Source organism: Onychostruthus taczanowskii, unplaced genomic scaffold, assembly GCF_017590055.1.
Source record: "Onychostruthus taczanowskii isolate IOZ18803 unplaced genomic scaffold, ASM1759005v1 scaffold340, whole genome shotgun sequence".
NCBI lineage: Eukaryota > Metazoa > Chordata > Aves > Passeriformes > Passeridae > Onychostruthus > Onychostruthus taczanowskii.
Genome location: NW_024500795.1, coordinates 14,897 through 37,781, shown reverse-complemented (window position 1 = coordinate 37,781; position 22,885 = coordinate 14,897). Strand labels below are relative to the sequence as shown.

At 53.6% G+C, this 22,885-nt stretch overlaps 1 protein-coding gene across 1 annotated transcript in view; it reads right to left on the bottom strand.

Moving 5' to 3' along the window:
• BICRA (BRD4 interacting chromatin remodeling complex associated protein) overlaps nt 1–22,885 on the bottom strand; it is a 28,566-nt gene that overhangs the window by 5,353 nt on the left and 328 nt on the right. Inside the window, exons 2-5 of the mRNA XM_041411129.1 lie at nt 15,020–15,065; nt 13,098–13,172; nt 9,569–11,150; nt 7,398–7,565 (exon numbers count right to left, since the gene is read on the bottom strand). Of these exons, the coding sequence (XP_041267063.1) occupies nt 7,398–7,565; nt 9,569–11,150; nt 13,098–13,172; nt 15,020–15,060 (1,866 nt within the window). The 5' untranslated portion in view covers nt 15,061–15,065. The remainder of the gene's footprint in view (nt 1–7,397; nt 7,566–9,568; nt 11,151–13,097; nt 13,173–15,019; nt 15,066–22,885) is intronic.

Here is a 22,885-nt window from a genome sequence, read left to right as displayed (position 1 = left end):
TAATTGGTGAATAAATTGTGAATAAATGGTGAACAAATAGTGAATAAATGATGAATAAATTCTGAATAAATTGGGGAATAAATGGGAAATAAGTTGTGAATAAATGATTAATAAATTGTGAATAAATTGTGAATAAATTGGGAATAAATGATGAATAAATGGTGAATAAACAGTGAATAAATTGGGGAATAAATGGGGAATACACAGTGAATAAATGATGAATAAATTGTGAATAAATTATTAATAAATTGCGAATAAATTGTGAATAAATTGGGAAATAAATGAGGAATAAGCAGTGAATAAATGATGAATAAATTGTGAATAAATTATTAATAAATTGCGAATAAATTGTTAATAAATTGGGAAATAAATGAGGAATAAGCAGTGAATAAATTGTGAATAAATTGTGAATAAATTGGGGAATAAACGTTGAATAAATTGTGAATAAACGTTGAATAAATGCTGAATAAACGCTGAATAAATGATGAATAAATTTTAAATAAATTAGGGAATAAATGGTGAATAAATGGTGAATAAATGGTGAATAAATGGTGAATAAATGGTGAATAAATGGTGAATAAATGGTGAATAAATGGTGAATAAATGAATGGGACTGGGAATTAGGGAATGGGACCGGGGAACTGGGAATGGCACCGGGAATCTGGGAATGGCACCGGGAATGGGGGAATGGGACTGGGAATGGGACTGGGAATGGGACTGGGAATGTGGGAATGGGACTGGGAATGTGGGAATGAGACTGGGCATGGGACCGGGAATGGGACCGGGAATGGGACCGGGAATGGGACTGGGGATGGGACCGGGAATGAGGGAATGGCACAGGAATGGCACAGGAATGGCATGGGAATGGGACCGGGAATGTGGGAATGGGACCGGGAATGGGACCGGGAATGGGACTGGGGATGGGACCGGGAATGAGGGAATGGCACAGGAATGGCACAGGAATGGCATGGGAATGGGACCGGGAATGTGGGAATGGGACCGGGAATGGGACCGGGAATGGGACCGGGAATGGGACCGGGAATGGGACCGGGAATGGGACCGGGAATGGGACCGGGAATGGGACTGGGGATGGGACCGGGAATGAGGGAATGGCACAGGAATGGCACAGGAATGGCATGGGAATGGGACCGGGAATGTGGGAATGGGACCGGGAATGGGACCGGGAATGGGACCGGGAATGGGACCGGGAATGGGACCGGGAATGGGACCGGGAATGGGACCGGGAATGGGACTGGGGATGGGACCGGGAATGAGGGAATGGCACAGGAATGGCACAGGAATGGCATGGGAATGGGACCGGGAATGTGGGAATGGGACCGGGAATGGGACCGGGAATGGGACCGGGAATGGGACCGGGAATGGGACCGGGAATGGGACCGGGAATGGGACCGGGAATGGGACTGGGGATGGGACCGGGAATGAGGGAATGGCACAGGAATGGCACAGGAATGGCATGGGAATGGGACCGGGAATGTGGGAATGGGACCGGGAATGGGACCGGGAATGGGACCGGGAATGGGACCGGGAATGGGACCGGGAATGGGACCGGGAATGGGACCGGGAATGGGACTGGGGATGGGACCGGGAATGAGGGAATGGCACAGGAATGGCACAGGAATGGCATGGGAATGGGACCGGGAATGTGGGAATGGGACCGGGAATGGGACCGGGAATGGGACCGGGAATGGGACCGGGAATGGGACCGGGAATGGGACCGGGAATGGGACCGGGAATGGGACTGGGGATGGGACCGGGAATGAGGGAATGGCACAGGAATGGCACAGGAATGGCATGGGAATGGGACCGGGAATGTGGGAATGGGACCGGGAATGGGACCGGGAATGGGACCGGGAATGGGACCGGGAATGGGACCGGGAATGGGACCGGGAATGGGACCGGGAATGGGACTGGGGATGGGACCGGGAATGAGGGAATGGCACAGGAATGGCACAGGAATGGCATGGGAATGGGACCGGGAATGTGGGAATGGGACCGGGAATGGGACCGGGAATGGGACCGGGAATGGGACCGGGAATGGGACCGGGAATGGGACCGGGAATGGGACCGGGAATGGGACTGGGGATGGGACCGGGAATGAGGGAATGGCACAGGAATGGCACAGGAATGGCATGGGAATGGGACCGGGAATGTGGGAATGGGACCGGGAATGGGACCGGGAATGGGACCGGGAATGGGACCGGGAATGGGACCGGGAATGGGACCGGGAATGGGACCGGGAATGGGACTGGGGATGGGACCGGGAATGAGGGAATGGCACAGGAATGGCACAGGAATGGCATGGGAATGGGACCGGGAATGTGGGAATGGGACCGGGAATGGGACCGGGAATGGGACCGGGAATGGGAATGGGACCGGGAACTGGGAATGGCACTGGGAACGGCACCGGGAATGGGACTGGGGATGGGAATGGGACCGGGAATGAGGGAATGGCACCGGGAATGGCACCGGGAATGGCATCGGGAATGGCACCGGGAATGTGGGAATGGCACCGGGAATGTGGGAATGGGACCGGGAATGTGGGAATGGCACCGGGAATGGCACCGGGAATGTGGGAATGGGACCGGGAATGAGAGAATGGCACCGGGAATGGGACTGGGAATGGCACAGGAATGGCACCGGGAATGGCACCGGGAATGGGACCGGGAATGGCACTGGGAATGAGGGAATGATACTGGGAATGTGGGAATGGCACCGGGAATGGGACCGGGAATGGCAGCGGGAATGGCACCGGGAATGAGGGAATGGGACCGGGAATGGGACCGGGAATGTGGGAATAGCACTGGGAATGGGACCAGGAATGAGGGAATGGGACCGGGAATGGGACCGGGAATGGAAACGGGAATGGGACTGGGAATGGGGCACAGGAAACCAGGAATGGCATCGGGAAATCGGGAATTCCACCCAGAATGCAACTGGGAAATGGGAATGGGACCCGGGAATGGGACTGGGAATGGGACTGGGAATGTGGGAATGGCACTGGGAACGGCACCAGGAAACTGGGAACACTGGGAGTTCCCAAAGGTGGGGGTGGGATACTGGGATCTGGGGACACTGGGATGGGGGATTCTGGGACACTGGGATGTGGGGGCTCTGGGATTTTGGGACACTGGGAGGTGGGGGTCCCTGGGATTTTGGGATTCTGGGATTTCAGGGTCTCTGGGATTCTGGGACACTGGGATGTGGGGGCTCTGGGATTTTGGGACTCTGGGACGTGGGGATCCCTGGGATTTTGGGATTCTGGGAGTTTGGGATTCTGGGATTTTGGGATTCTGGGATTTCAGGGTCTCTGGGATTCTGGGACACTGGGACGTGGGGGTCCCTGGGATTTTGGGATTCTGGGATTTCAGGGTCTCTGGGATTCTGGGACACTGGGATGTGGGGGTCCCTGGGATTTTGGGACACTGGGATTTCGGGGTCCCTGGGATTTCAGGGTTTCTGGGATTTTGGGACACTGGGATTTCGGGGTCCCTGGGATTTCGGGACACTGGGATTTCGGGGTCCCTGGGATTTCGGGGTTCCGGACCCACCTGAGGCGCCGGAGCCCCCCAGGGCCGGGCCGGGCGTTCCCGGAGCCGCCGGAACCAGGACGGGAGCGGCCGGAGCCGGGAACGGGGCCGGGCTGGACGGGGGCGGCTTCGGCTGCAGGAGCAGCCCCTGGGGCACCTGGAAAAGCAAATCCCGTCAGGAACGGACCCAAAACACCAAATCCTGTCAGGAATGGACCCAAAAATCCCAAATTCCGTAAGGAACGGACCCAAAAACACCAAATCCTGTGAGGAAGGGACCCAAAAATCCCAAATCCCGTGAGGAACGGACCCAAAAATCCCAAATCCCGTAAGGAATGGACCCAAAAACCCCAAATCCCGTGAGGAACGGACCCAAAAACCCCAAATCCTGTCAGGAACGGACCCAAAAATCCCAAATCCTGTCAGGAACGGACCCAAAAATCCCAAATCCCGTAAGGAATGGACCCAAAAACCCCAAATCCCGTGAGGAACGGACCCAAAACACCCAATCCTGTAAGGAATGGACCCAAAAACCCTAAATCCTGTAAGGAATGGCACCAAAACACCAAATCGCATCAGGAACTGGACCCAAAAATCCCAAATCCCGTAAGGAATGGACCCAAAAATCCCAAATCCCCTCAGAACGGCCCCAAAACACCAAATCCCATCAGGAATGGACCCAAAAACACCAAATTCCGTCAGGAACGGACCAAAAACCACCAAATCTTATAAGGAACTGACCCAAAACCCCAAATCGCGTAAGGAACGGACCCAAAAATCCCGAATCCCGTAAGGAACGGACCCAAAGATCCCAAATCCCGTCAGGAACGGACCCAAAAATCCCGAATCCCGTAAGGAACGGACCCAAAGATCCCAAATCCCGTCAGGAACGGACCCAAAAATCCCGAATCCCGTAAGGAACGGACCCAAAGATCCCAAATCCCGTCAGGAACGGACCCAAAAATCCCGAATCCCGTAAGGAACGGACCCAAAGATCCCAAATCCCGTCAGGAACGGACCCAAAAATCCCGAATCCCGTAAGGAACGGACCCAAAGATCCCAAATCCCGTCAGGAACGGACCCAAAAATCCCGAATCCCGTAAGGAACGGACCCAAAGATCCCAAATCCCGTCAGGAACGGACCCAAAAATCCCGAATCCCGTAAGGAACGGACCCAAAGATCCCAAATCCCGTCAGGAACGGACCCAAAAATCCCGAATCCCGTAAGGAACGGACCCAAAGATCCCAAATCCCGTCAGGAACGGACCCAAAAATCCCGAATCCCGTAAGGAACGGACCCAAAGATCCCAAATCCCGTCAGGAACGGACCCAAAAATCCCGAATCCCGTAAGGAACGGACCCAAAGATCCCAAATCCCGTCAGGAACGGACCCAAAAATCCCGAATCCCGTAAGGAACGGACCCAAAGATCCCAAATCCCGTCAGGAACGGACCCAAAAATCCCGAATCCCGTAAGGAACGGACCCAAAGATCCCAAATCCCGTCAGGAACGGACCCAAAAATCCCGAATCCCGTAAGGAACGGACCCAAAGATCCCAAATCCCGTCAGGAACGGACCCAAAAATCCCGAATCCCGTAAGGAACGGACCCAAAGATCCCAAATCCCGTCAGGAACGGACCCAAAAATCCCGAATCCCGTAAGGAACGGACCCAAAGATCCCAAATCCCGTCAGGAACGGACCCAAAAATCCCGAATCCCGTAAGGAACGGACCCAAAGATCCCAAATCCCGTCAGGAACGGACCCAAAAATCCCGAATCCCGTAAGGAACGGACCCAAAGATCCCAAATCCCGTCAGGAACGGACCCAAAAATCCCGAATCCCGTAAGGAACGGACCCAAAGATCCCAAATCCCGTCAGGAACGGACCCAAAAATCCCGAATCCCGTAAGGAACGGACCCAAAGATCCCAAATCCCGTCAGGAACGGACCCAAAAATCCCGAATCCCGTAAGGAACGGACCCAAAGATCCCAAATCCCGTCAGGAACGGACCCAAAAATCCCGAATCCCGTAAGGAACGGACCCAAAGATCCCAAATCCCGTCAGGAACGGACCCAAAAATCCCGAATCCCGTAAGGAACGGACCCAAAGATCCCAAATCCCGTCAGGAACGGACCCAAAAATCCCGAATCCCGTAAGGAACGGACCCAAAGATCCCAAATCCCGTCAGGAACGGACCCAAAAATCCCGAATCCCGTAAGGAACGGACCCAAAGATCCCAAATCCCGTCAGGAACGGACCCAAAAATCCCGAATCCCGTAAGGAACGGACCCAAAGATCCCAAATCCCGTCAGGAACGGACCCAAAAATCCCGAATCCCGTAAGGAACGGACCCAAAGATCCCAAATCCCGTCAGGAACGGACCCAAAAATCCCGAATCCCGTAAGGAACGGACCCAAAGATCCCAAATCCCGTCAGGAACGGTCCCAAAAATCCCAAATCTCCTCAGAACGGACCCAAAAACCCCCAAAGATCCCAAATCCAGGGGGATCCAATCCCTGAAATCCCAAATCCAATCCCTGAAATCACCCAAAGATCCCAAATCCAGGGGGATCCAGATCTGATGTTTGGGGATTTTTGGGATTTCTCAAGATTTCCACTGGGATTTTTGGAATTTTTGGGAATTCTCGGGATTTACCTGCTGGAAGCGCTCAGGACATTTGGGATTTTTGGGAATTCCCTGGAATTTCTCCAGGATTTTTGGGAATTCCCGGGAATTCCTCCGGGACTTTTGGGCATTCCCGGTTTTTACCTCCTGGAAGCGCTCAGGACATTTGGGATTTTTGGGAATTCCCAGGAATTCACTGGGATTTTTGGGAATTCCCGGGATTTTTTGGGGGGAATTCCCGGCATTTACCTGCTGGAAGCGCTCAGGACATTTGGGATTTTTGGGAATTCCCGGGAATTCCTCCGGGATTTTTGGGCATTCCCAGGAATTTCACTGGGATTTTTGGGAATTCCCGGGATTTTTTTGGGGCATTCCCGGTTTTTACCTGCTGGAAGCGCTCAGGACATTTGGGATTTTTGGGAATTCCCGGGATTTTTTTGGGGAATTCCCGGTGTTTACCTGCTGGAAGCGCTCAGGACATTTGGGATTTTTGGGAATTCCCGGGATTTTTTTGGGGCATTCCCGGTTTTTACCTGCTGGAAGCGCTCAGGACATTTGGGATTTTTGGGAATTCCCAGGATCTTTTTTGGGGCATTCCCGGTTTTTACCTGCTGGAAGCGCTCAGCACATTTGGGATTTTTGGGTCCATTCCGGGAATTCCCAAAAATCCCAAATGACCAGAGCGCTTCCAGCAGGTAAATGCCGGGAATGCCCCAAAAAAATCCCAGGAATTCCCAAAAATCCCAAATGACCAGAGCGCTTCCAGCAGGTAAATGCCGGGAATGCCCCAAAAAAATCCCAGGAATTCCCAAAAATCCCAAATGACCAGAGCGCTTCCAGCAGGTAAATGCCGGGAATGCCCCAAAAAAATCCCAGGAATTCCCAAAAATCCCGGAGGAATTCCCGGGAATTCCTCCGGGATTTTTGGGAATTCCCAGGAATTTCACCGGGATTTTTGGGAATTCCCGGGATTTTTTTTGGGGGCATTCCCGGTTTTTACCTGCTGGAAGCGCTCAGGACATTTGGGATTTTTGGGAATTCCCGGGATTTTTTTGGGGCATTCCCGGTTTTTACCTGCTGGAAGCGCTCAGGACATTTGGGATTTTTGGGAATTCCCGGGATTTTTTTGGGGCATTCCCGGTTTTTACCTGCTGGAAGCGCTCAGGACATTTGGGATTTTTGGGAATTCCCGGGATTTTTTTGGGGCATTCCCGGTTTTTACCTGCTGGAAGCGCTCGGCGCCGCCCTTGGGCGGGGCCGGGAAGGGCCCCGGGATCAGCGCGAAGCTCCGGGGATGCTCCGGGGGCAGCAGCGCGGGGGTCGCGGCCTTGAGCCCCCCCAGCGGCAGCGGGAACTGGTTGGACTGGTTGGGCTGGGAGGGCTGGGAATGCTGGGAATGCTGGGAATGTTGGGAATGCTCGGGGGGCTCCGGGAAGGAGCCCGGGAAAGGCTCCGAGGGCGGCCGGGGTTGGGACGGGGGGCGGGAGAGCGGCTGCGGCTGCGAGGGGGGGCGGGAGGGGATCTGGGATGGAATTTGGGATGAGATTTGGGACATTTGGGACATTTGGGAGGGGATGGGGGTCGGCGGATCCCCCGGGGACGCTCCCGGGAGTTTCGGCTGCAACAGAAGCAGAGGAAGAGCTCGGTTAGTGCGGGAGGAAGGCGGCAGAAGCGGGAAAAATCCGGGAATTCCCGCCTCGGGAAACCCCCCAAAACCCCAAATTTTGCTTTTTTTTGGGGGGTGGGATTTAGGGAGGGCGGAGCTGGGGAAAGCGGGAATTCATTTCGGGGGCGGATCCAGGAGTGGAATATTCCAGGAAAAAAATTTGGGGAGGGTCCTGAGCTCCTCCCAGATCCCAAATTTGATTTTTAGGGCAATTTGGGAAGGCAGGAAACGGGGAAACTGAGGCAGGATCCAGCTGGGCATTCCCAGAGCGGCTCCAGGAGCAGAAAATCCCTGGAAAAAACCAACCCTGGAACGCCCCAGGACCCCAATTCCACCCCAAATCCCATTTTTGAGGCGTTTTTGGGGCAAATTCCGGGGGTTTCGGGGTGAATTCTGAGGGTTTTGGGGCCAATTCCAGAGGATTTGGGGCAAAATTTGAGGTGAATTCTCAGATTTAGGGTGAATTTTGGGGATTTTGGGGTGAATTCTCAGATTTCAAGCCAGTTCTGGGGGATTTGGGGCAAATTCTGGGGGTTTTGAGGCGAATTCCAGGGGGTTTGGGGCCAATTCTCAGATTTGTGGTGAATTTTGGGGGTTTTCGGGCAAATTCCCGGGATTTTGGGGTGAACTTTGAGGGTTTTGGGGCCAATTCTGGAATTTTGGGGTGAATTCCACAAATTCTGGGATCAATTCTCAGATTCGGGGCCAATTTTGAGGGGTTTGAGGCAAATTCTGAGAGTTTTGGGGCGAATTCTCAGATTTGGGATGAATTCCAAGGATTTTTGGGGTGAATTTTAGAGACTTTGGGGTGAATTCCTGGGGTTTTTGGGGTGAATTTTAGGATTTTGGGGTGAATTCCAGGGATTTGGAGATGAATTCTGGGGGTTTTGGGGTGAATTCCAAGATTTGAGATCAATTTTAAGGATTTGGGGGTGAATTCCAGGGGTTTTGGGGTGAATTCTGGGATTTTTGGGGTGAATTTTGGGGTTTTTGGGGTGAATTTTGGGATTTTGGGGTGAATTCCGGGGATTTTGGGGCGCACAGGACAGGCAGCAGCAGCGTTGGGGGTTAGTGAGCGCCAAGCCAGCGGAGCAGCCGGAAAACGGGGCGGGAATTTTGGGATTTTGGGCAAAAAGGGCTGGAAAAGGCCGGGATTGGAGGAATTCCAGGAAATCCGGGGGGAATTGGGGGGGGGCGGGGGGAATGGATCCGTCCCAAATCCCAAATTTCCACCCCTGGGTCCCAAATTTCCACCCCTGCATCCCAATTTTCTGCCCCTGGATCCCGGTTTTCCAACCTGGATCCCTGTTTTCCACGGCTGGATCCCAATTTTTCTGTCCCCTGGAAATGCCCAAACCCTGGGAATCCCCAAATCCTGGGAATCCCAAAATGCTGAAAATCCCCAAATCCAAAAAATCCCAAAATGCTGAGAATCCCCAAATCCAAAAAATCCCAGAACCCTGAGAATCCCCAAATCCTGGCAATCCCAGAACACCGGAAATCCCAGAATCCTGGGAATCCCAGAATCCTGGAAATCCCCCAAATCCTGGCAACCCCAAAAATCCAAAGAACCCCCAAATCCCACACACCCCACCACCCCAAAAAATCCCCAAAACCCCCCAAAAATCCCCCCCAAAATCCCCAAAAATCCACCCCAAAATTCCCCAAAAATCCACCCCAAAAATCCACCCCAAAAGGCCCCGGGGCTGTGCTGGGCGATCAGGTGCTCGGCCACTTTGGGGGGAATTTGGGGAATTTTGGGGGGCGGCGGCGGCGCCCAAACCCTCGCCGGCGTTGAGCATGGCCACCGGGCTGGCCAAGGTGACGCCCTGGATCACCGTGGGCGCCGGCGCCGCCGCCGAGCCGGGGCTGGGCAAGGTCCCGGCAAGCGACACCGGCATCTGGAAGAGCGCCGGCGCCGGCTGGCCCGGCTGCAGCTGGATGGGCGCCGCCGACAGGATGTGCGCCGTGCCCGCCGCGCCCGGCGACGCCAACACCGGGCCCAGGTTGAGCTGCCCCGCCAGGCTTTGGTTGAGGAGCTGCGCCGGCAAGGCGGGGTTGGCCAGGAGCTGCGCGCCGGCGCTCTGGCCGGCGATGATGTGCGCCTGGCCGGCGCCCGGTAAGAGCTGGCCGCCGACGTTGGCCGGCAGCGCCGAGAGCGGCTGCGGCAGCGGCACGGCCGAGGCGCCGGCCAGCTGGCCCGGCAGCAGGAACTGGTTCTGTCCTTGGAAGGGCTGCGCCGGGATGACGATGGAGCCGCCCTGGTTGAGCACGTGCACGCTCATGGATTTGCCCAGCGCCGGCGGCTGCGGCGGCGGCGGCTTGAAGACGTTGGGGGGGAAGCCTTGCAGCACCACGTTGGGCGCGGCTTTGCCGGCCATGAAGGTGAGGTTCTGCTGCGCCTTGGCCGGCGCCTCGCCGGGCAGCGCCAGGGCGCCGCCGGCGGCGAAGGGCTTGGGCGTGATCTGGTAGAGCTTCTGCTGCAGCACGCCGGCGGGTTTGGGCTGGATGGGCGTGGGCGTGCGGTGGATGATGACGTTGGGCGCCGGCACCAAGGAGCCGCCCAGCCCCGAGGTGACGGTGAGCGGCTGCGCCGACGCCGCCGAGACGCCGCCGAACACCGAGCTGCCGTTCAGCGTGGTGGTGGCCACGGCGGGGAGGCTCTTCTGGATCACCAAGCCGGCTCCCTGCGCCGCGGCCGCCTCGGGCTGGGCGATGTAACCGCCCACGGCCGCCACCGGCGCCGGTTTGGCCAGCAGCTGCGGCGCGGCGGGTTGGTTGATGGCCATCACCTGCTGGCCGACCACCTGGATGGGGCCCAGCCCCAGCGCGCCGCCGGGGCTGCCGTTGGGCAAGCCGGGCAGGTTGGGCAGCGGTTGGATGGTGACGTTGCCCAGCCCCACCTGCTGCAGGAAGGGCTGCACGCTGATGGCCTTGTTGACCACGTCGGGCGGCTGCACCAAAGCCTGCGGCGCCAGCACGGCCGGAGGTTGCAGCCCCAGCAGGTCGGCGCCGCCCGAGAAGATCTGCGGCGTGCCGTCGGCCGCCTGCACCACCGGCTGCAGCGCCGGCAGCTGGAAGGAGCCCAGGTCCAGCTCGGCCTCGGCCTCCAGGGTCTGCTCGGTGATGTTGGCCTCCTGCAGGCTCTGCTGGAGGATGTCGCACGGCTGCTCGGCGCCGGCGCCGGCCGGCGAGCCCAGGATGTCATCCTCCAGGAAGTCCAGGTCCACGCTGGCCGCCGGTTGGCTGGGCTCGGCGCTCAGAGGGTTCCCCGAGGTCTCCTGCCCGTGGAGCTGAGGTAACGGGAAAGGGGGCGGGGTCAGATGGGAGGCATGGGGGGGGGGTGGAGATCAGAGGGGTTTGGGGGACCCGATGGAACTCAATGGGTTCCATTGGGAACCGAGTGGAACCCAACGGAGCTCAATGGAACCCAACAGAACCCAACGGAGCTCAATGGAACCCAACAGAACCCAATGGAGCTCAATGGAACCCAACAGAACCCAATGGAGCTCAATGGAACCCAATGGAACCCAACAGAGCTCAACAGAGATCAACAGAACCCAATGGAGCTCAATGGAACCCAAGAGAACCCAATGGAGCTCAATGGAACCCAATGGAACCCAGCAGAGCTCAACAGAGATCAACAGAACCCAACGGAGCTCAATGGAACCCAACAGAACTCAATGGAACTCAACAGAACCCAATGGAACCCAACAGAGCCCAACAGAACTCAACAGAGATCAACAGAACCCAATGGAGCTCAATGCAACCCAACGGAACCCAACAAAGCTCAACAGAGATCAACAGAACCCAATGGAGCTCAACAGAACCCAATGGAGTTCAACGGAACCCAACAGAACCCAAGAGAGCTCAGAGGGCTTCAGGGGACCCAACAGAGCTCAATGGAACCCAACAGAACCCAAGGGAAATCAACAGAACTCAAATGAGCACAATGCAGTTCAATAGAACTCAATGGAGCCCAACAGAACCCAATGGAGATCGATGGAATCCAACAGAACCCAACAGAACCCAACAGAGCTCAACAGAAATCAATAGAACCCAACAGAGCTCAATGAACGCAAGAGAACTCAGATGGCTTCAGGGGACCCAATGGTGCACAACAGAACCCCATGGAGCTCAATGGAGATCAACAGAACCCAACGGAGCTCAACGGAACCCAACGAAGCTCAACAGAAATCAATGGAACCCAACGGAGCTCAATGGAAATCAATGGAACCCAACAGAGCTCAACCGGAACGCCAGTGAAGCTCAGAGGGGTTCAGGAAACCAAACAGAGCTCAATGGAACCCAATGGAACCCAACAGAGCTCAACAGAGATCAACAGAACCCAATGGAGCTCAATGGAACCCAACAGAACCCAATGGAGCTCAATGGAACCCAACAATTGGGAAAAAACAGGGAAAAATGGGGGGAAAGGGAGAAAAATGGGGGAAAATGGGGGAAAATGGGGAAAAACCAGGGAAAAATGGGGGGGGGGAAGGGAGAAAAATGGGGGGAAAAGGGGGAAAATGGGGGAAAATGGGGGGAAAAGGGGGAAAAATGGGGAAAAATGGGGGAAAATGGGGAAAAATGGGAGGAAAATAGCAAAAAAAATTGAGTAAGAATGGAAAAATGGGGAAAAAACAGGGAGAATGGGGGGGAATGGGAAAACTGGGGAAAAAAGGGGAATATGAAAAAAATTCAGGGAAAATGGGAAAAAAATTACAAAAATGGGAAAAATATGGGGAAAAAAAAGAGAAACAAAAGAGAAAAAATGGGGGGAAATGGGAAAAAAGAGGAAAAACAAGGAAAAAAAGGGGATATAATGGGGAAAAATGAGGGAAAATGGGAAAAAATGGGAAAAAATTGGAACAAAATAGGGAAAAACTGGGAAAAAATCCAAGCTGGGTGAGGGTGGTGGATGGAGAGAGGAGGGATGGATGGAAAAAGAGATTTTGATGGAAAAATGGGAATTTTTGATGGAAAAACGGGATTTTGGGTGGGAAAATGGGGGGTTTTTTTAGGAAAAATGGGGTTTTTTAATGGAAAAATGGGGTTTTTTTTAGGAAAAATGGGGTTTTTTAATGGAAAAATGGTTTTTTTTTAAGGAAAAATGGGTTTTTTTAATGGAAAAATGGGGTTTTTTTAGGAAAAATGGGGGTTTTTTTAGGAAAAATGGGGTTTTTTAATGGAAAAATGGGGGTTTTTAATGGAAAAATGGGGTTTTTGGATGGAAATATGGGATTTTTTTAGGAAAAATGGGATTTTGGGGTTTTGGGGGCGCTCACCTTCTCGGATCCATGGAGGAAATCGTTCAGGGCCTGCGGATCGCTGGGGAGAGAGGGGGGAGGGGAGGCTCAGGGAGGGAATTCCGGGAGAATTTGGGATTTCCCCGCGCTCGCCGTCCCAAAATTCCGGATTTCGGGGGGGTCGGAGCCACCCTGGGGGAGTTTTCCACGGTTTTGGGGACGTTCCAAACCCTTTTTGGGAATTTTTCCACCTTTCCAGAGAATTCCCAGCCCTTCCCAGGATTTTTTCAAGACTTTTTGGGACAATTCCTGCCTTTTTTTTGCCATTTCCTGCTTTTTTTTGTTGGTTATTTCCCACTTCTTTTTGGGTCATTTCCCGCCCTTTTTTTTTGGTTATTTCCCACCTCTTTTTGGGTCATTTCCCGCCCTTTTTTTGGGTCATTTCCCACCTTTTTTTGGTTCATTTCCCTCCTTTTTTTGGGCCACTTCCCACCTTTTTTCGGTCATTTCCCACCTTTTTTTGGGCCACTTCCTGCCTTTTTTTGGGTCATTTCCCGCCTTTTTTTTGGCCATTTCCCGCCTTTTTTGGGGCCATTTCCCGCCTTTTTTGGGGCCATTTCCCGCCTTTTTTTTGGTCATTTCCATCCCCTTTTTTTGGGTCATTTCCCTCCTTTTTTTGGGGCCATTTCCCGCCTTCTTTGGGGCCATTTCCTGCCTTTTTTGAGGCCATTTCCTGCCTTTTTTGAGGCCATTTCCCGCCTTTTTTGGGGCCATTTCCCGCCTTTTTTTTGGGTTATTTCCCGCCTCTTTTTGGGTCATTTCCCGCCTTTTTTTGGGGCCATTTCCCGCCTTTTTTGAGGCCATTTCCCGCCTTTTTGAGGCCATTTCCTGCCTTTTTTGAGGCCATTTCCCGCCTTTTTGAGGCCATTTCCTGCCTTTTTTGGGGCCATTTCCTGGGTCTTTTTGAGACCATTTCCCACCCATTTTGAGGCCATTTCCCGCCTTTTTTGAGGCCATTTCCCGCCTTTTTTGGGGCCATTTCCCGCCTTTTTTTTGAGGCCATTTCCCGCCATTTTTTGAGGCCATTTCCCGCCTTTTTTGGGGCCATTTCCTGGGTCTTTTTGAGACCATTTCCCACCCATTTTTTGGGTCATTTCCCACCTTTTTTTGAGGCCATTCCCGCCCTTTTTTTGGACCATTTCCTGCCTTTTTTTGGGGCCATTCCCGCCCGTTTTGGGGTAATTTCCCGGGAAAATTCCAGGAAAATTCCAGAAGATTCCGGACTCACCAGATGACATCTAACAGGCACCTCCTGGGTCTTTTTGAGACCATTTCCCATCCATTTTTTGGGTCATTTCCCGCCTTTTTTTGAGGCCATTCCCGCCCTTTATTTGGACCATTTCCTGCCTTTTTTTTGGCCATTTCCCGCCTTTTTTGGGGCCATTTCCTGGGTCTTTTTGAGACCATTTCCCATCCATTTTTTGGGTCATTTCCCGCCTTTTTTTGAGGCCATTCCCGCCCTTTATTTGGACCATTTCCTGCCTTTTTTTTGGCCATTTCCCGCCTTTTTTGGGGCCATTTCCTGGGTCTTTTTGAGACCATTTCCCATCCATTTTTTGGGTCATTTCCCGCCTTTTTTTGAGGCCATTCCCGCCCTTTATTTGGACCATTTCCTGCCTTTTTTTTGGCCATTTCCCGCCTTTTTTGGGGCCATTTCCTGGGTCTTTTTGAGACCATTTCCCATCCATTTTTTGGGTCATTTCCCGCCTTTTTTTGAGGCCATTCCCGCCCTTTATTTGGACCATTTCCTGCCTTTTTTTTGGCCATTTCCCGCCTTTTTTTGGGCCATTTCCCTCCTATTCTTTTGGGTCATTTCCCACTTTTTTGGGGGTAATTTCCCGGGAAAATTCCAGAAGATTCCGGACTCACCAGATGACATCTAACAGGCACCGGCCGTCTTCATCATCCATGTCAACTGCAACGAGAGCCAGCGTCACATTCCATGGAAAATTCCGGAAAAAATCCCCGATTTGGGGCCCTGTTCACGATTTTTTTCCAGGGAAAATCCCGGGAGAAATCCCAAAATTCTCATTTTTGTTGTGGTTTTGGGGGGAAAAAATCCCAAAATTCTCATTTCTGTTGTGGTTTTGGGGGGAATTTCTGGGAAAAATTCCCAGGTTGGGATTCCCGGTTCCCAGTTTGGGATTCCCAGTTTGGATCCAACCACCCCCAGTTTGGGATTCCCCATTCCCAGTTTGGGATTCCCAGTTTGGGATTCCCCATTCCCAGTTTGGATCCGTCCATTCCCAGTTTGGGATTCCCCACTCCCAGTTTGGAATTCCCAGTTTGGAATTCCCCACGTCCATTCCCAGTTTGGAATTCCCAGTTTGGGATTCCCCATTCCCAGTTTGGGATTCCCCATTCCCAGTTTGGAATTCCCAGTTTGGGATTCCCCATTCCCAGTTTGGAATTCCCCATTCCCAGTCTGGATCCATCCACCCCCAGTTTGGATCCACCCAATCCCAGTTTGGGATTCCCCATTCCCAGTTTGGGATTTCCCATTCCCAGTTTGGAATTCCCCATTCCCAGTTTGGGATTTCCCATTCCCAGTTTGGAATTCCCCATTCCCAGTTTGGGATTTCCCATTCCCAGTTTGGAATTCCCCATTCCCAGTTTGGGATTTCCCATTCCCAGTTTGGAATTCCCCATTCCCAGTTTGGGATTTCCCATTCCCAGTTTGGAATTCCCCATTCCCAGTTTGGGATTTCCCATTCCCAGTTTGGAATTCCCCATTCCCAGTTTGGGATTTCCCATTCCCAGTTTGGAATTCCCCATTCCCAGTTTGGGATTTCCCATTCCCAGTTTGGAATTCCCCATTCCCAGTTTGGGATTTCCCATTCCCAGTTTGGAATTCCCCATTCCCAGTTTGGGATTTCCCATTCCCAGTTTGGAATTCCCCATTCCCAGTTTGGGATTTCCCATTCCCAGTTTGGAATTCCCCATTCCCAGTTTGGGATTTCCCATTCCCAGTTTGGAATTCCCCATTCCCAGTTTGGGATTTCCCATTCCCAGTTTGGAATTCCCCATTCCCAGTTTGGGATTTCCCATTCCCAGTTTGGAATTCCCCATTCCCAGTTTGGGATTTCCCATTCCCAGTTTGGAATTCCCCATTCCCAGTTTGGGATTTCCCATTCCCAGTTTGGAATTCCCCATTCCCAGTTTGGGATTTCCCATTCCCAGTTTGGAATTCCCCATTCCCAGTTTGGGATTTCCCATTCCCAGTTTGGAATTCCCCATTCCCAGTTTGGGATTTCCCATTCCCAGTTTGGAATTCCCCATTCCCAGTTTGGGATTTCCCATTCCCAGTTTGGAATTCCCCATTCCCAGTTTGGGATTTCCCATTCCCAGTTTGGAATTCCCCATTCCCAGTTTGGGATTTCCCATTCCCAGTTTGGAATTCCCCATTCCCAGTTTGGGATTTCCCATTCCCAGTTTGGAATTCCCCATTCCCAGTTTGGGATTTCCCATTCCCAGTTTGGAATTCCCCATTCCCAGTTTGGGATTTCCCATTCCCAGTTTGGAATTCCCCATTCCCAGTTTGGGATTTCCCATTCCCAGTTTGGATCCGTCCAGTCCCAGTTTGGGATTCCCCATTCCCAGTTTGGGGCTCCCCCAATCCCAGTCTGGGATTCCCCATTCCCAGTTTGGAATTCCCCACTCCCAGTTTGGGATTCCCAGTTTGGGATTCCCCAATCCCAGTTTGGAATTCCCAGTTTGGGATTCCCCATTCCCAGTTTGGGATTCCCCATTCCCAGTTTGGGATTCCCAGTTTGGGATTCCCCATTCCCAGTTTGGAATTCCCCATTCCCAGTTTGGAATTCCCAGTTTGGAATTCCCAGTTTGGGATTCCCCATTCCCAGTTTGAGCCCTGGAACAGGACTGGGATTGGGATTTACTCTGGGGATACTCCAGGGTTACTCCAGGCTGGAATTCCAAGTCCCAGTTCCTACTCAGGGGATACTCAGGGGATACTCCAGGGATACTCCGGGGATACTCCAGGGATACTCAGGATTTGACCTTTGATCTCTCGGGGAATACTCAGGGGATACTCAGGGGATACTCCAGGGATACTCTAGGTTTGACCTTTGACCTCTCAGGGAATACTCAGGGGATACTCCAGGAATACTCAGGGTTTGACCTTTGACCTCTGAGGGAATACTCAGGGGATACTCCGGGGATACTCCAGGGATACTCAGGGTTTGACCTTTGACCTCCCACTCAGGGGATACTCCAGAACCTGGACCTCAAACTCAGGGGATACTCTGGGGATACTCCGGGGATACTCCAGGCTGGAATTCCACCCCCAGGCTCCGACTCAGGGGTTACACAGGGCACAAATCCCACCCCGTACTCCGGGGATACTCCGGGGATACTCCGAGCCTGATTCCCAGCATCCAGCCCCCTACTCCAGGAATACTCTGGGGATACTCCATGGATACTCCGGGGATACTCCGAGCCTGATTCCCAGCATCCAGCCCCATACTCCAGGGATACTCCGGGGATACTTCCATGGATACTCCAGAAATCTCCAGAACCTGGACCCCAAACTCAGGGGATACTCCAGGGATACTCAGGGGATACTCCAGGGATACTCAGGGGATACTCCAGGGATACTCAGGGTTTGACCTTTGACCTATCAGTCAGGGGATACTCCAGAACCTGGACCCCAAACTCAGGGGATACTCCAGGGATACTCAGGGGATACTCCAGGGATACTCAGGGGATACTCCAGGGATACTCAGGGTTTGACCTTTGACCTATCAGTCAGGGGATACTCCAGAACCTGGACCCCAAACTCAGGGGATACTCCAGGAATACTCAGGGATTGACCTCTGACCTATCAGTCAGGGGATACTCCAGAACCTGGACCCCAAACTCAGGGGATACTCCAGGCTGGAATTCCAGCCCCAGGCTCCGACTCAGGGGTTACACAGGGCACAAATCCCACCCCGTACTCCGGGGATACTCCGGGGATACTCCGAGCCTGATTCCCAGCATCCAGCCCCATACTCCAGGAATACTCTGAGGGATACTCCATGGATACTCTGGGGATACTCTAAGCCTGATTCCCAGCATCCAGCCCCATACTCCAGGAATACTCTGAGGGATACTCCATGGATACTCTGGGGATACTCTAAGCCTGATTCCCAGCATCCAGCCCCATACTCCAGGGATACTCCGGGGATACTTCCATGGATACTCCAGAAATACTCTCCCATACTCCAGGGATACTCTGAGAATACTCCAGGGATACTCCGAGCCTGATTCCCAGCATCCAGCCCCATACTCCATGGATACTCCGGGGATACTCCAGGGATACTCCGAGCCTGATTCCCAGCATCCAGCCCCCTACTCCAGGAATACTCTGGGGATACTCCATGGATACTCCGGGGATACTCCGAGCCTGATTCCCAGCATCCAGCCCCCTACTCCAGGGATACTCCAAGAATACTCCAGGGATACTCCAGGAATCCTCTGGGGATACTCTGAGCCTGATTCCCAGCATCCAGCCCCATACTCCAGGGATACCCCGAGAATACTCCAGGGACACTCCAGGGATCCTCTGGGCTGGAATTCCAGCCCCATACTCAGGGGATATTCCAGAAATACTCCGGGGATACTCCAGGAATATGCTGGGGATACTCTGGGGTTACTCCAGGGATACTCTGGGGTTATGCCGAGGTCACTGCAGGAATACTCTGAGGTTGCACCAGGAATACTCGGGGGATAATACTCCAGGGTTTCTCTGGGGCTAATCCAGGAGTACTCAGAGGTTACTCCAGGGTTACTCTGGGGATACTCCAGGGATACTCTGAGGTTACACCAGGAATACCCTGGGGCTGATACAGGGATACACCAGGGATACTCCAGGGATACTCTGAGCCTCATTCACAGCATTCAGCCCCATACTCTAGGGATACTCCGGGGATACTCCGGGTTGCAATTGCAGCGCCAGGCTCCTACTCAGGGGTTACACAGGGCACAGATTCCACGCCGTACTCCGGGGATACACCAGGCTTACTCTAGGAGTACACTGGGGTCATGCCAGGGATACTCCGGAGTTACTCTGCAGTTACTCCAGAAATACTCCGAGGTTACACCAGGGATACTCTGGGGCCAAGCCAGGAATACTCCAGGAATACTCCGAGGTTACTCCAGGGTTACTCCGAGGTTACTCCGGGCCTCAGCTCCAGCCCCATTCCCGTCCAATCCGGGCCGGAACCCCCCGGAACGCCCCTCCCCCTTCCGCCTCTCGCCGTGCCTCAGTTTCCCCGCAACTCCCAAAAAAACCCCCGGAATCCCCCAAAAAACCTCCAGAATTCCCAAAAAAACCCCTGGAATCCCCAAAAAAACCCCGGAATTCCCAACAAACCCTCCAGAATTCCCAAAAAAAGCCCCGGAATTCCCAAAGAAAGCCCGGAAAAGGCCCCGGGAAGGAGCAGGGAGCGCCGTTTATTGCACACGGAACCGACTGGGGAGGGGAAATTCCCGGGGATTTTGGGGCCAATTCCAGGGATTTGGGGATTTTGGGGGATTTGGGGGGGAATCCCGGGATTTCGGGATTTTGGGGAGAATTGCTGCGATTTGGGGATTTTAGGAATTTGAGATTTTGGGAATTTGGGGGGAATTCCTGGGATTTGAGCAGAATTCCCAGGATTTGGGGTTTGGGGAGAATTCCCAGGATTTTGGAGCCAATTTCCAGGATTTGGGGGTTTGGGGGAATTCGGGATTTTAGGGCAAATTTTTGGGATTTTGGGGTTTTCAGGATTTGGGGATTTTGGGTTTTCAGGATTTTAGGGAATTTGGGAATTCAGAATTTTGGGGGTTTTTTGGGATTTGGGGATTTTGGGGCCCTGGGAGGGGGGAGGGGAAATCCCAAATCCTGAACCTGAGCGGGAGGGGTGGGGGAGGGGCGGAGGAGGAAGAGGAGGAAGAAGGAAAAGAAGAAGAGGAAGAAGAGGAGGAGGAAAAAGAAGAGGAAGAGGAGGAGAAGATGGAAAGAAGGAAGAGGAGGAAGAGCAGGAGAAGATGAAGAGGAGGAAGAGGAGGAAAGATGAAGAAGAGGAAGAGGAAGAGAAGAAGAGGAAGAAGAAAACCAAGAAAAGATGAAGAGCTAGAAGAGGAAAAAGAGGAAGAGGAGGAAAAGGAGGAAGAACAGGAAGAGGAAGAGGAGGAAGTACCAGAAGAGGAAAAAGAGCACAAGGAGGAAGATGAGGAAGAGGAAGAAGAGGAAGGGGAGGACAGGCCGGGGCAGCTCCAGAACCGAACCCCTGAGGAGGAGGAGGAGGAGGAGGAAGGTGAAGGCGAGGAAGACGAGGATGACGAGAAGGAAATGAAGAAGAGGAAGATGAGCAGGAGGAGGAAGAGCAGGAAGAGGAAGCAAAGGAAAGGAGGAAGAGGATAAGGAAGAGGGGGATGAAGAAGAGGAAGGAAGGAGGAAGAGGAGCGGGAGGAAGAGCAGGGCAGCTCCAGCACGAGCCCCAAGAGCAGCAGCTCCCCAGGGAGGAGGAGGAGGGGGAGGAAGAGCAGGACAGCTCCAGCACGAGCCCCAAGAGCAGCAGCTCCCCAGGGAGGAGGAGGAGGGGGAGGAAGGCCACAGACCCCCGGCCCAGCTCCCTCCCAAAGCCCTGAGGAGGAGGAGGGGGGGAGGGGGAGGAAGGCCGCACACACAGAGCCAGAGGCAGGAGGAAGAGGAGGGGAGGAAGATGAAGAGTGGGAGGAGGAAGAGGAGGGGAGGAAGATGAAGAGCGGGAGGAGGAAGAGGAAGAAAATCAAAGGAGGAAGAGGAGCATGAGGAGGAAGAAGAGGAGGAAGAGCAGAAGGCAGAGGAGGAAGAGGAAGATGAGAGTGCAGGGTGAGGAAGATGAGGCAGAGAGTGAGGAAGAGGAAGATGAGGAGGAAGAGGCAGAGGATGAGGAAGAAGAAGATGAGGAAGGCACAGGGAGGAAGGCGCAGAGCAGGAAGAGGCAGAGCAGGGTGAGGAAGAGGAGGGTGAGGAGGCAGAGGATGAGGAAGAGGCAGAGGCAGATGAGGAAGGCACGGAGGAGGATGAGGGAGAGGAAGGTGAGGAAGGCACAGAGGAGGAAGAGGCACAGAATGAGGATGAAGAGGGTGAGGAGGAAGAGGCCGAGCAGGATGAGGAAGACAAAGGCGAGGAAGGCACAGGAAGGTGAGGAAGAGGAAGGTGAGGAATGCACAGAGGAAGATGAGGGTGAGGAAGATGAGGAAGGCACAGGAGGGTGAGGAAGAGGAGGATGAGGAAGGCACAGAGGAGGAAGATGAGGAAGAAGGTGAGGAAGGCACAGGAAAATGAGGAAGAGGAGGCCGAGGAAGAAGAGGCTGAGGAAGAGAAAGGCACAGGAGGGCGAGGAAGAGGAGGGCGAGGAAGGCACAGGAGAATGAAGAGAAAGGCACAGGAGGATGAGGAAGAGGAGAATGAGGAAGAGGAGGGCAAGGAAAGCACAGGAGGCTGAGGAAGAGGAAGAGAAAGGCACAGGGGTGTGAGGAAGACGAGGATGAGGAAGAGCAGGATGAGGAGGGCGAGGAAGGCACAGGAGGCTGAGGAAGAGGAGGATGAGGAAGGCACAGAAAGATGAGGAAGAGGAGGAAGAGGAAGAGAAAGGCACAGGAGAATGAGGAAGAGGAGGGTGAGGAAGAGGAGGGCGAGGAAGGCACAGAAGAGTGAGGAGAAAGATGAGGAAGAGGAGGGTGAAGAAGAGAAAGGCACAGGAGGATGAGGAAGAGGAGAATGAGGAAGAGGAGGGCAAGGAAAGCACAGGAGGCTGAGGAAGAGGAAGAGAAAGGCACAGGGGTGTGAGGAAGACGAGGATGAGGAAGAGCAGGATGAGGAGGGCGAGGAAGGCACAGGAGGCTGAGGAAGAGGAGGATGAGGAAGGCACAGAAAGATGAGGAAGAGGAGGAAGAGGAAGAGAAAGGCACAGGAGAATGAGGAAGAGGAGGGTGAGGAAGAGGAGGGCGAGGAAGGCACAGAAAGATGAGGAAGAGGAGGCTGAGGAAGAGGAGGCTGAGGAAGAGGAGGAAGAGAAAGGCACAGGAGAGTGAGGAAGAGGAGGATGAGGAGGACGAGGAAGATGAGGAAGAGAAAGGCACAGGAAGATGAGGAAGAGGAGGGTGAGGAAGGCACAGGAGGCTGAGGAAGAGGAGGCTGAGGAAGGCACAGGAGGGCAAGGAAGAGGAAGATGAGGAAGAGGAAGATGAGGAAGAGGAAGATGAGGAAGAGGAAGATGAGGAAGAGGAAGATGAGGAAGAGGAAGATGAGAGGAAGAGGAGGGCGAGGAAGGCACAGAAAGATGAGGATGAGGAGGGCGAGGAAGGCACACAAGGGTGAGGCAGAGGAGGATGAGGAAGAGAAAGGCACAGGAGGCTGAGGAAGAGGAGGGCGAGGAAGGCACAGAAAGATGAGGAAGAGGAGGACGAGGAAGAGGAGGGTGAGGAAGAGGAGGGCGAGGAGGATGAGGAAGAGAAAGGCACAGGGGGATGAGAAAGAGGAAGATGAGGAAGAGGAGTCTGAGGAAGAGGAGAGCGAGGAAGGCACAGAAAGATGAGGAACAGGAGGACGAGGAAGAGGAGGGTGAGGAAGAGGAGGGCGAGGAAGGCACAGAAAGATGAGGAAGAGGAGGGTGAGGAAGGCACGGCAGCACCGCCCGCAGCGCTCCGAGGCGGAGGAAGAGGAGGAGGAGGCCGAAGGCCCCACCCCGCGCCCCCTCCCCCTCC